The 13,117-nt window shown below is 42.7% G+C and overlaps 1 protein-coding gene across 2 annotated transcripts in view; it reads left to right on the forward strand.

The window, feature by feature from the left end:
- Window positions 1-13,117, forward strand: part of DVL3 (dishevelled segment polarity protein 3) — a 449,584-nt gene that overhangs the window by 405,388 nt on the left and 31,079 nt on the right. For both annotated transcript variants that reach the window (XM_078667336.1, XM_078667337.1), the window contains one exon: window positions 4,862-4,997. In XM_078667336.1, the coding sequence (XP_078523462.1) occupies window positions 4,862-4,997 (136 nt within the window). The remainder of the gene's footprint in view (window positions 1-4,861; window positions 4,998-13,117) is intronic.

Below are 13,117 nucleotides of genomic sequence, written 5' to 3' on the forward strand. Positions count from 1 at the left end.
AGGAAGTTTACAAGAAGTGCTTGATGAAGTCTATTTGGGCCTCAAGGCTTGACAAGAGAAAAAGAAGGAAGTTTTCACATCCTTTTGACTGCCCTGTGCTAGAATATCCAGCCAGTACTTGTAGAGACTGTGTCATAACAAGGTTGGGCTTATGTTTGGAAGTGGCCTCAAGCACTGATGGTTGAGAAGTGGAGGTCACTCATCAGGAGAGCCATGAAAATATCCGCTTTAAAGTTCACACAAGCCACGTCATTCCAGAAGACCTGACGAGCTCCCAATGAGACATGCGTAAAGAGAGACAGGTGCCTCTGGGGGTAGTCTCGTTCTGTGCCGTCGGCCACATGTGTCGCGATCATCGATGGGAAATCCAGTCTTAGGACAGTGTGTTGAGTTTTAGAACTGCAAGCCTCCCCTCTCTTGAACTTACAATCACACTTCAAAAATGATATCTTCTATCTCTTTAGCAGATGACCACTAGAGGACTTGTATGTTCTAGTATCAGGATAGGCAAAGGTTCTCTTACTTTTCAATAATCTTATTAAATTATGTATTAAATTATTTATTTATGCAGAATTTAATTTAAATCCGAGGTAGGGCCTGAAAGCACCATACAGAGTCGGAAACGAAGGGCTGTGGTCGGAAGAGAAAAAGACACAGGCAGAGTTTATGTAGGTTTCACCTTCTGACTGGGTCTCCTGGTGCTTTTTAAAAAAAAAACAGTTAGCGTCACCTTTTAATTGACTATCGTTGAATAAAGAAGAGAGTCTAACGTCTGGTGAGAGTGAGTTCCAGGTAGAGGAAACCAGTACAGTGAAGGATCAACTTACTAGTCCAATCTTTAGCCAATGTAGAGGTCCACAAGCATCGGAAATATGGTTCCTCCTACCAAGCCCAGTTACAGCCATGGCCGCTGCGTTCTGTGTCTTGTGTATTCCTTAGAGTAAGGTCTTGGGGATAGAACTGTAAAGGATATTACAGTAATCGAGCATAAGTTAATGTACGCTTCCAAGGTCTGGCTTTTCCCCGTAAGGAGAGGGTTGATCGATTGCAGTATTCTGAGCTAATGGAAAAAAATCTTAACACTGGAATTCATCTGCAGAGATGTAGACATCTGTGTCAAACACACTCCCACATTTTTTAGTTTCTTTGAAGGGTACAGGTCTACGCCAAGCATTGTAGATGGTGTAAAGTCAATTGTTGGGTACCTTACCTCGCTTAGTAATGAAATCGGTGACCTCCGTTTTACAGCTGTTCAGCTGGAGGCAACTTTCAGCTCTCCTCTGGTGCGCCTTATTTTATTTAAGAAGGACTGGAACCACCTTGCTGAAGTATTTGATGCATATTTTATCAGCGGCACCCAGGACAAGGTGTCGAACAGCTATGGAGCCATTTTAGGAGCTCATAGGCACATAGTGTCATTTATAGTTGATACAAGGTGAAAGAAACATCACTTTCTTCCAGTTACCAGAGGTTGGGTCAATAGAACCTGGTTGCAAATGCTGCCAATCTTGTGAATGTATGTTTGTAGCTTGTGAACACAACACAGTCACTACTCCTTACCTGGGGTAGTGACAGGGCGTTGCCGAGTGTTTGAGCCACGTGTTTGCATATTCAGCTGGTAGATACCTGTGTCTTTGGGTATTTCAACATACACAACAAATTAGTCAAGCCATAATCAAACAAACATTTATAGGAAAAAATCAACATTGTGGTTGAGGAAGCTCAAACATACTCAACAAAAACTTTTGGTACCTGCAAAATAAATACTTTGATAGGTCAGAGAATTCGGGCCAAGGTAAAACAAGGAAGTGTTTCGGTGAGAAATAGGTGTTCTATTTCTGATTAAATGTTTGAAGTGTCATGGTGAGGATTAGAAATTAAAATTGTCTGATGACTAGGATTCATTGGAGCATCTTAAAAGCGGAGAATGCACAGTCCTGTTGGTGGATTTTCACAGCCAGGTGCTGTGTGGCATTCTGCATCATCGGGCGGTAAAGCACATGCACTGCCAGGCACAGTGTTTGAGGGAAAACCAGACAAAAGGTCCTCTACATCGGGTGTTAAAAGACTGCCTTGGCTGTCACATGTTGGTTAAAGGGAGAGAACCTGACTAAACAACACACCAAATTTCCTTTATTGCTGTTGGTGGAGCAGAACATACTCCATGTACGTAAGTCATGGAGATATTCCACGGGGCAGACGAGGACGACATTTACCCTCCTGGAATTGTCAACGGAGGAGGAGAAAGACACTACAATCCGTGTCAGAGTCAAAGAATTGTCATCTTAATATGTAATATCAAGGAAAAGAGTCGTATTCAGTATATAAGAAGAGCGTCACTTAAAGCCTCCTATTATCAGCTTAGTTTTGAAAAATGAAACCTTTTGGCTTATAATGGACACCAGTGATTACAATGACACTTTGAAAGCACCAATTCTAGAAGCTTTCCAAAGGAAGGTGGTTGGGAGGAAGAGTGGGAAGAAGTCTTGAGAAAACCGAATCGCAGTGGTGACTGAAAGCAGTTCAGCCATTCAAGACCCTGAGATTTTTTTTTTTTTAAGGAGTTTTATATAGCGCGAACTAGACCCAAAGTTAGCGGGTTCAGAGTGCTTTACATAGCACCAGTTTTGTTACATGAGGACACAATCATTTTTGTTAGGCATGGTGAGGTTAATGATTTCCCAGAATCGCAGGATGTTGAGCATGGTTGCCAAGACCCGAACCCGGTTCCCCAGTTTTGACGTCGACCTCTCTAGCCGTAAGGCTACAACCAAGATTTGTTTGGAATTCTTGCAAGATAGTCAATATGGTTTGATCAACTTTTGCTAGGGAAACAAGGTTCCCCATTCTTGGGCAGCAACATGGTCAGGACAGCCTCTGTATTTGGTCACCACAACTTCTTAACGTAACTCAGTAATAACCTATGTCAAAAAAAGTTTTTACTTTCGAAGAAATTAACCAACCGTAGATTAAAAACTATTGAGAGATGTAGAAAGAACAGCCTGAGAGGAAAGCTATTCTATGGTGTCCATATAATGGACACTATAACGCATGCAACCGTATGCGTCATGGCACTATGGGGGCCATCAAGATGACGTGTGTGGGCGTATGCATCACTGCACATGCTCGTGTGTAAATGATGACGCTACTGACAATTTTGTTTTCCCAAAATGACGGAAGACAATCGTGGAGCAGAGAATACAAAAATAAAAATGTAAACGTCTACAAAAGCAGATTTGAAAACAAGGAGCTGCCTGGGAGCAAATGGCCGCTGCTGCTTCTCAACTCCAGTTTGAACATTTCTTTGAAGCTGAGGACAACAGTCGACTTTTTAATAAGCATTTAGTAGGAAGTTGTTTAAAATTAGTTCTGGAAAATACATGCTGACCCTTATAATTTTAATAGTTGTTAGTTCTACTAGTTAAACTTAATCTTTGCTCTCAGTGTGCTACAATATTTTCGAACCCCGTCAAAACAGATAATAGTATAATAAGTAAGATAATACTGAGATAGTGTGCCTGCTAATGATAGAATTGGATTAGTATGCCAGTGAATATTGCCACACACTTTTGTGGTATATGCCCTTTTGGCAGAATATTATGATAGGGCGTTATGGCATCAGAAGATCTGAAAGAGAATTATCCTGATTCTCAGTATCCTTGTGGCTTCATTCTCTGGTGTCCTCTGCCCCTCACATTAATCTTGACACAGTGGCCTGATGGCAGTATTTACATTCACAATATTCCATATCACAGGACTGTAGTAGGGTCACTGCATATTACAATACCTTTGCACCACTGTTTTTTTTCACACTATTTAAAGCTGGTTTCTGGTACAATAGTCTGATAATATTCGCCCATACCACACTGCTTTAATGCTATAACTGTCTTTCTTAAGATTCGAGGCGCGTGATTCACCATCACGTTTATCTGGTACTTTGATTCTGTGTCTAAAGATCCAGGCACCGATAGTCCCTATCATCATATTGAGATTCAGTGATTCACTAGCATCCTATTGTGTTTCTATTATTCACTATTACAGTGTTTGGACAGCATTACTGCCTGGCCCAGTATTTAATAACATCATTTGTGTCCAGTATTCCGCCACCACTGTTCGCTGACACAACCTAAGCTGGCATTATTACCTTTCACAGTAATATTATTGCACAAGAGAATACTCATATAGCATTATTCACTATGACAGTATTCCAATACACATATTCTCTATCAGCATAGTGCTATCCCATCATTTCTAGCCTAATTATTTGATATCATTATTGCCTCGCCCAATGCTAGCATTATTCAGTATCAGTCAGATCAATAGTTAAACCTTGAGCGGCTGTTCCAGTTTGTGGACAGAAGCCTTTCTTTCTAGGTCTCATTCAAGGAGCAGAGAATCCCTGTATGGAGACCTTGAGTTGAATGAGTGAACCATATGTTTGTGTTGTAAACATCTTGGACAGCCATCAACCTGACCGTGAAAGCTTGAGTTTGGCTAGGCTTATGCCTATGACACCATAAACAGTGTCCGGGACGTTGGCGTGCGGCGAGGGGCGCTCTACAGCACCGTGTTCCACGTGCTGTGGTCAAAAATTTAAATAATACTTTTGGAGGTTGGGTGTTCTTATTGCTGCTCCTAGTGTACAGCACTCCTCTCTCTGGAATTTAGGACTCTACTTCAAATAGAATTCTCAATTTATATTTAACCCAATAAGTGATTTTAAAGCATTTAAATCCTTTTATTAAATGTCGTTGTAAATTGTACTCTTATGGCAGCATTTAAGTAAGGTGTAAAAATGGAAATCCAATATTGGTCGGTTTAATTTTGAGGAAATGACCATCTAACAGCAACTCTCTTTCAGTCCCCAGGGTCAATGGCACCAGTAAAGTGGACAAGCGGCGAGACATGGGCGGGTACGAGAGCTCATCCACCATAATGAGCAGCGAGCTCGACACCACCAGCTTCTTCGACTCTGAGGAGGATGACTCGACCAGCCGGTAAGTAGGAAGGCAGAGGATTACAGAATTTGTTTTACCACCAGTGATCCATGCGCTCTGTATCTTCAGGTGTCTCTCCTTGTAGGGTTTCATAGAAGTTGTTATCCTTTACATGTGACACCCTTTTCCTCTTTCTCTTCGAAGAAGCTGGAACTCCGTGCGTCTGGATTTAGCAGTTAGAAATACACCTTAGTGATCTACTTTACCTGAAGAGATCTTTCTTTGCTATGGGCCAGGAAAGCATAATTCTAAGTCTAAGATCCGCAAGGATTCAGTTATAGGTGTGTGTGTGTGTGTGTGTGTGTATATATATGTTTGTATATATTATGGAGAGGGGTCATGACTCATGATGGACATCCTTATTTTGGTTCAATACCTTTTGTTGAAACAATTACACATTCAAACCATATATGCAGGTGTGCAGAGGATAATCTATTTGTTACCATGGTTGAGGGAGGGAAGGGGGCACAATGAATCACCAAATGCTTTGCCTTTTGTGAGTCATGGGCCCCTCCCCATACTCAACAATGTTACTAACTAGCCTATTACGCTCTGTGCATCTCCATATATATATATATATATATATATATATATATATATAGATACTAGCAGCCCGTCTCGACGTTGTCCGGGTATGAAATAGAATGTGTGCAATGTGTGTATTTGGCAAGGGCAATTTATTTTAAAATCTCGCGGTAGACAACATTTTTTGTTTCATTAGAATAGGGACGGAGAAGGGCCAGCTGCAGCCCTGGTTGATGTTAGCAGGCGCGTGTAATTGGTGTAGTGATCCGCCGCCTGAGCCCGGCTTCAGCCCTGGTTGATGTTAGCAGGCACGTGTAATGTCATTGAATGAGAGAGTTATCAGCCGCGGGTAAATCCGTTTAATGAGAGAATTCAGTGACAGCGAGTAGGAGAGGCTGCAGTAATTGTCTACGCAGACACGCTCATTTGCGTGTTCCCCCTCTTGAGGCCCAGATGCAGGCCTGTTTGATGTTAGCAGACGCATGTTCCCCCACTTGAGGCCCAGCTGCAGCCCTGGTTGAGGTTATCAGGCGCGTGTAATTAGTGTACTGATCCGCCGCCTGAGCCCGGCTAGAGCCCTGGTTGATGGTAGCAGGCGCGTGTAATTTCGTTGAATGAGGGAGTTCAGTAACAGCGCGCAGGAGAGGCTGCCGTAATGTTACTTACCAGGCCTCCAGCTGAACGCATTTGTCATGCCCCCAGCACACGGCCACAGCAGACAGTCTTCAGATTAATGTACGACCCACATGGCATGAAGGGCGGAATGTAGCACACGCCCCCAGCGTGCCCCTTGATGCGGCGCAATTGCGTTCACATGGCATGAAGGCCGGATACACGCCCCCAGTGTTTCTCACGCCCCCTGCGTGCCCCTTGATGCTGCGCAGCAACGTAATTGGCGCGTGTATGTACGACTCACATGGCATGAAGGGCGGACACACGCCCCCAGCATTTGTCACGCCCCCAGCGTTTGTCACACCCCCAGCACACGCCCACAGCCCACGATGTGATTGCCGTACCACACGCCCCCAGCGTTAGTCACAACCCCAGCCCACGCCCACAGTACAACGCAGACACGCCCACAAGGGACTACTTTGCTGGCACGGTTCTTTTACCTTTTAAATGTATATGGCGTCCTACGGTACAATTGTGTGTCTTGCACTGTATGAATGTGATGAACACCACTGTTTCTTGAAAAGTTAATAAAAACAATAAATTAAAAAAAGAAAATGTATACGGTGTCCGTCTGCATAGCCTATGTCCTTCTGCTGCAACTGCCCTTTCCAACGCTGTTTTGGGTGTTGTGATTGGTGCTGTGGTTACTGAGCTTACCTGCCTCTAAGGTTTGGGCTCTCTCTTTATAATATTAGTATGGATAGATGTACAGTTTATTTGTTCTGTCAGTTGAAACCAGATAGGAATAAACTGAAGAGGATAAAAAAGGAGGTCTTTCGTTTTGACATGAGATTTATCAGCTTAACCCTGTAGTATAAGAAACCGAATGAACTAATACTACAAATGTTTCAGTAGCGGGTAGAAAAAAATGAGGGTGGAAGGCGTGGGGAAAGGGACAAAAAGAAGTACCTCTTCCGCCAGGCGCATCTCTTCTCTGCTTCTCAGCGAGTCCAGAACCAGGAAGCACCCAGGCTCTCCATAGCCAATCATAACGCTGCAATGCAGCATTGTGATTGATGTGAGCGCCGAGGATCAGCACTTCAGATGGGGACTGGGGGCTGTGTAATGCAGCCTGATGGGGAACATGTGAAGTGCGCATGACTGTTTGGTCAGCCCAAGAGGGCGGCCAAATACTCATGCACACTTGGAGTGGGCAAACCAATTCTTCCCTGCGCCTACAGTCCCGCCCTGCCCTAACCGAGCCCCGAACCTGCGGAAAATTAAATAATAACTATGTTGTTATCATTTTATTTTTCCTGCTCGAGGAGCAGCGGGGTGATGCCTTAGCGGAGGAGCCACCCCTGAAATGTCTACACTTGTCTCGTACTAAGTGGCAGCATGCTTCCTAAACAAATAACATGCAAATAATAAAGTATGCAAAAAGAGAAGGATGGAATGCTTATAATAATCTCACCCACTGGTAATCACTCAGACTTCATCTCAATCCACTGTTATTTTGCACAGCATGCCACCTCAGTTTGGACCTCTGTGAACATTAAATGAATGAAAAACATACCACATAAATTTCCTGTGTTCTCTGGTAATAGCTGTGCAAGTACATAAAATATGAGTCAGTGTTTTCGATTTAAGGTCACAAAGTCTGCATTTCCCTTTGAACTGAGCCCAGCTTGACTAGGAATCTGTGTTGCTGAGCCAGACAGAACTGAAAGTTCATTACTTTATGTTTATAGTGCTCACGAAAAGGGTTACTACAGTATTTTTGTCTGTATGCTTGTCTATATGAATTAACCACCCAGGCATGTTATCTTCCACTAAAAGTTGTTTTGTTATCGATAAAGAAAATGTGTTGTGTGATTTTGTTTACTACTGATTCCAATGCAATAAAAGGCAAAGATAATTCCAGAGCTAGTACATTCCCGAAGAGCAGAATTTAGATAAACACCAGGAGTTTCCTTTCTTGCTATTGCTCTTTTAACTGTCATCCTGTAAGTATATTTCAGGGAGAATTCAGTTTATAACATATCTTTAGAAAAACAGCCTTTGTTGCATAAAGGTAATTCACAAAACCCTACTCCATTTTAATCGGTGCTTGAGAGGTTGATCGTGGGCTTCTGAACAAGGATCTGTTTGTCCTACACCGGGAGAGATTTAAAAAGCTTACAGATTTGCCTAGTAGAGCCTCTATACCATAGGCTTGTGGTCGAAACATCCAGGCTTCCACAAATGCAAGCACCATATCGTGGGAGGGATTACTGATCAATATGGTATGGGGGCACAAGGCAACGCAAGGAGGTATCTTTTGGATTTAATGATGAAAGGTGCTACTGGAAACCACCTCTTTCATCAAACCAGACACCTAGTATTTATAATTTGAAGTTCTTTTAACTATGTTATTTCCTTTGTATTAGATGCCAGTTTGCTAGGTTTACTACCGGAGATTACAACTTTAATCTTGTCTAAATTGACCATCATGCTCTTCAGATCATAGAAGATTTTCAGAGCTCTTACAAGTCTTTGAAGGCCAACTCCAGCATTGCTTAGAAAGATGATATCATTTGTGTACTGCAGGGGCGCTTTGTGCTCATTACCTATCTTTGGAGGGTGGGAATTCACGCTACCACATTTAGAATTCAAATCTTCTAGATACAGGTTAAAAAGTATAGGAACCAAAACAAAACCCTCCTTGAGGGCTCTACTCTCATCGTTTTTTTAAGAGATATGCTTATTTGAGCCCAGTCTCACCTTAACCCAGGTATTTATGTGCAACAGTTCAATAGCACGGAGTAGCGATAGAAGTGTGGCCCATTGGTTCAGATGGCTGCTATCAATTTGATCAAAAGTAGATTTTAAATTGACAAAGCATGCGTGCAAAAGTGATTTGCCGCATATGCTTTTTCAACCATAATCACTAGAGGCAAAAGAAAAACGTGCCTGCACCTGGTTGGAAGACAGGCTGATTAATCGGAATAAGCCTGTATAGCACTGCCCAGTCCTCAACTCTTTCTGTAAAGTACATGGCCTCCTCATCCTGCAGATCTATCTGCCTATAGCTTCCAGGATCAGCTGCATCTGTATTTTCTGTTGAACAGATGAAGAATTGAACGATTCCAGGATTTGGGAATAACCGCTGACTATACAAATTAAGGGAGGATGAAGATTTGCCCAGCAAGCAACATCAATTTTGAAAAGGCCTTCATGCAAGTCCTTTGGGCCCGGTGCTCTGTCTGTCCCATTTCTCGTAATAATATCTCTGACCAACTTGGGACTATATGAGCTATTCCATTGGATGTACCCGTTGTTTGCGAGGAGAGTCCCCGGGAAGCTGATCACACTCCCGACATAGTGGGCATTATATATGTAATCCAAATGTTGCGGGCAACATTACCCTTTTCATGCAACAGTTCTAATTCGTTTCTATTTACAGTAGCCCAGAACCTCCTATGGTCTTTACTAACACACTCCCTGAACACTTCTGTTCAATCTATTTACTTGTGCCCGTTTGGCACTCAAGATAGCTTTTTCTGTTTTTGTGTAAGGTCTCTTACCTTCTGTTTGGAATTTCATGGAATGCCAGTTTAATTTTTTGCTTTTCCGTTTAGTTCTGTCCTATCTTCTAGCAGGAACTTTGTAAACCAAGTACAAGTTGCCTTAGCATTTACTTGTTTTCTTAATTGCGTAAATTCGAGCCTAGTGTTTCAAGGAGATGTTTATTCAAATTAATCCCATACAGACCTATAATTACTTTCATTTCAGGATCTAAATAGAATCATATCTATATAGATGGGTGTTTCCTTCCACACATCATATGACTCAACGTTTTTCATATTCGATACCTTTTCCTGTGCTGAATCCTGGCGCTCTTGCTAATATAGTTAAAGTTTCCAATACAGGATTTGTATTTCTAATGCTAAAAGCTTCTGACAAGACTTCACTTGCACATTTTTTCATCTTGATTGCTCAAATGAGAATAAACAAGTGAGTGGGAGTCTAATCGAATACGGACATCCTATGTACGGAAAACTGTGTTTAAGACATTAAAACGACCATCCCAACTGTATGGAGGAACAGAAGTAAAGCTTTGCGTATCCCCCTAAAGCCATTTCCAAAAACATATGTCATCTTCCCGCTTGTCACGCATTACGGTTAAATTAAAAATAACCTGTGATTAACAAAAAAGTATAACAGTAATTATTCCCCAAATTCATATGAGCATGAACTAATTATTTTTCCTCTTTCGATGCAAGAATAATTCACACATCAGTTAAGAGGAGTGTGGTTGTTATAGCACCCAATTTTCAGTTGCTAAAGCCAAAAGGATGGACTTCCCACTGGTATTCTAGTAAATTTGAAGCTGTAACTGGAAGAAGTGTAGAAGGAGGCAGCCCCTTGGCACATCCTTTATTCAAGTGCTTCTTACTGCCGTATAGAATTTGATGTAGCCTAGAAAAGGATATTCACATTTTTCGCCAGGTTTCTTGTTAGAAAATAAAGTCATGCTGGCACAAGAACATCACTTACTTCGGGTCATGTAAAATCTTTGCAAGCTTTCCCATGATCCAGAAAAACATAGGACCAGGATATGTTTTTTACACCTAAATAATGACAGAAAGGCCTGAGAGGATAGGCCTATCTTCAGTTATGTACTATGGGGGCCTACGATCAGGGCATTTAGAATTGTGTTCCTGAATGAGATAATAGTAAGACAAAGGGGCAAGAGACAGGAGAAAGACAGAGATGAAAAAGACTTCTGTCGCGAGAGAGTTGAAGTAGTGAAGAAGGGTGATAGAGATGAGGTAAGGGTGGTATGGAGACGCATAAGGTAATGAGAAAACGGATGGGTAGCTAGAAAGTAAGATATAGAGAGGTACAAAAATAGTGAGATAGGAAGCGAAAGAAAAAAATGCGAGAACTAAGGTTTTAAAGTAAGCTTGACAGAGCAAGAGATAGGGATAAGGAAATGTAGAGAGAAGGTGAGGTACACAGAAGTGCGAGGTAGAGAAAGAGAGAGAGGGATGCAGGGTAAAAAGTGAGACGAGTAAGAGAAAAGAGATGACCTAGGGAGCGTAGGTGATGCATAGCCCGAGGTGAAGTTGATCTAGAGGGGGAGAGACAGTGAGGGTGAAGTATAGACAGAAATGAGGCAGAGAAATGCATAGAGAGAAGTAGAGAGAGGTGGGATAGGGTGAACTGAAATAGAAGAAATAATGAGTGATGAGAGTGGAGGGAATGATAGCGAAAAGCTGTTGAAGGTAAGGAATGAGGTGTAAAGAAATAGTAAGGTGAGGAGGCATAGATAGATGTAAATGTACAGGAATTTATATAGCGCAAATCACCAAGCGGTTTCTAAGCGCTTGCTTAGGGAACCCGTCCTGGTATTCCCCTGTGAGATAACCCCGGCAGGGTATCCGCAAGGTGAAAGCCAGGCATCCCGCCGCGAGGGGCCGTTGTGGAGATTAAGCAAGCTATTGCCCAGAGTCGCAGAGTGTGAACCCGTGAATCGAGTAGGCACCGGAGCGAGAATTGTCGAGTCCATGGACATTTTAGGACTCAAGACCCCGCCGAGCCGGGAATTGAACCCTGGTCCCAGGCTGACCTCTGCTTCCAGGTCTGCCTCCTCTAACCAGTGAGCCACACTTCTCCACAAAGGTTGAAAGAGAAGCCTGGGGCTGAAGTGGGGTAGCGAATGGGTAGTAAGGTTAATTGAGATGCTACATATTGAGTAATCCTAAGTAGCAAGAATAAGGGAGGGGGTGAGGAAGAGAGTGATGCAGTAGATAGAGGAGAGAGTGTGGCAGAGAGAAGAATGGAGAGAGAGGTGAGGTAATGGGAGATAGGTAGCGAGAGAGAGTGGTCAGGTATATGGAGGAGCGATGCATAGGTCAGATGAAACAGCAATAAGTTGTGAAGAGAGAGAGTTGAGGCAGAGAGGGGGAAGAGTTTTAGAGGGAGGCATAGGGAATAGTAGAGAGATGAAGTTGAAAGGGAGTTTGAGAGAGGTGCATTTGAGGGATGGGTGAGGTAGGCCGGTGTCTAGATTGGGGATGTTACAGAGAGAAGTAGAAGTAGGAAAATAGAGTGAAAAAGAAGGAATGAGGTAGACGAGGTGAAATGAGCGAAGGTGAAAGGAATGAGACCGATAAAGCCGAGAGAGAGGGTGGTAGAGAGAGGTGACTTGGAGAGAGTCGGAGAGAAGACAAGATCACTACGCAGGGTACGGAGAAGGGTGGGAGTGGAGTGGTTTGTAAGTTAGAGAGAGGTAAAGTAAAGACAGGCAGGTGGAAGGAGAACGGCGATAGGCAAGATGGACAGAGGGTTAGGTGAGGTGAACTTTAAGTTATACTGAGGAAGACAGAGAAATGGAGAGAGGTAGAGGGTGTGGGGTTGGGTAGTGAGAGAGTGGTTTTAGAGCCAGAAATAGGTTAGGTAGAGAAAGACACTAACGGCCACATGCATTATTGTTGGTATTTGCGATTCCTAAATTGCGAAAATTAAGGAATCGCAATTTAGAAATCTCAAATACCTATGCATTAAAAATTCACATTTTTTTTCCGATTCCTTATTGTTCCTTATTTGCGATTCCCAATTTTGCGAATCGCAAATAAGGAATCCCTTTACATTGATTCCTATGGGCCTAGAGGCCCATAGGAATCAATTGGAAGGCATTCTCATTTTGCGATTCGCAATTCAGGAATCGCAAAATGAGAATGCAATTTCTAGGGTGCAGGGGGGGGGGGTCCGAAGGACCCCTGCTGCTCCCCTGAAATGTCACATACAGTCCATTTTTCACACATACATGCCCAAGGGCATGTGTGAGTGTAAAATGAAAGTTTTAAAAATGCACTTTTGTGCATTTTTGAAACCTTTCTAAAATTACCATGAAGGTTGACTTCATATTAATTTAACACTTCTAATGTGCGAAATCGCCATTTTTTTAAGATGACGCATTGCATTTAAGAAATTGC

Source organism: Lissotriton helveticus, chromosome 11 (genome assembly GCF_964261635.1).
Source record: "Lissotriton helveticus chromosome 11, aLisHel1.1, whole genome shotgun sequence".
Lineage (NCBI taxonomy): Eukaryota > Metazoa > Chordata > Amphibia > Caudata > Salamandridae > Lissotriton > Lissotriton helveticus.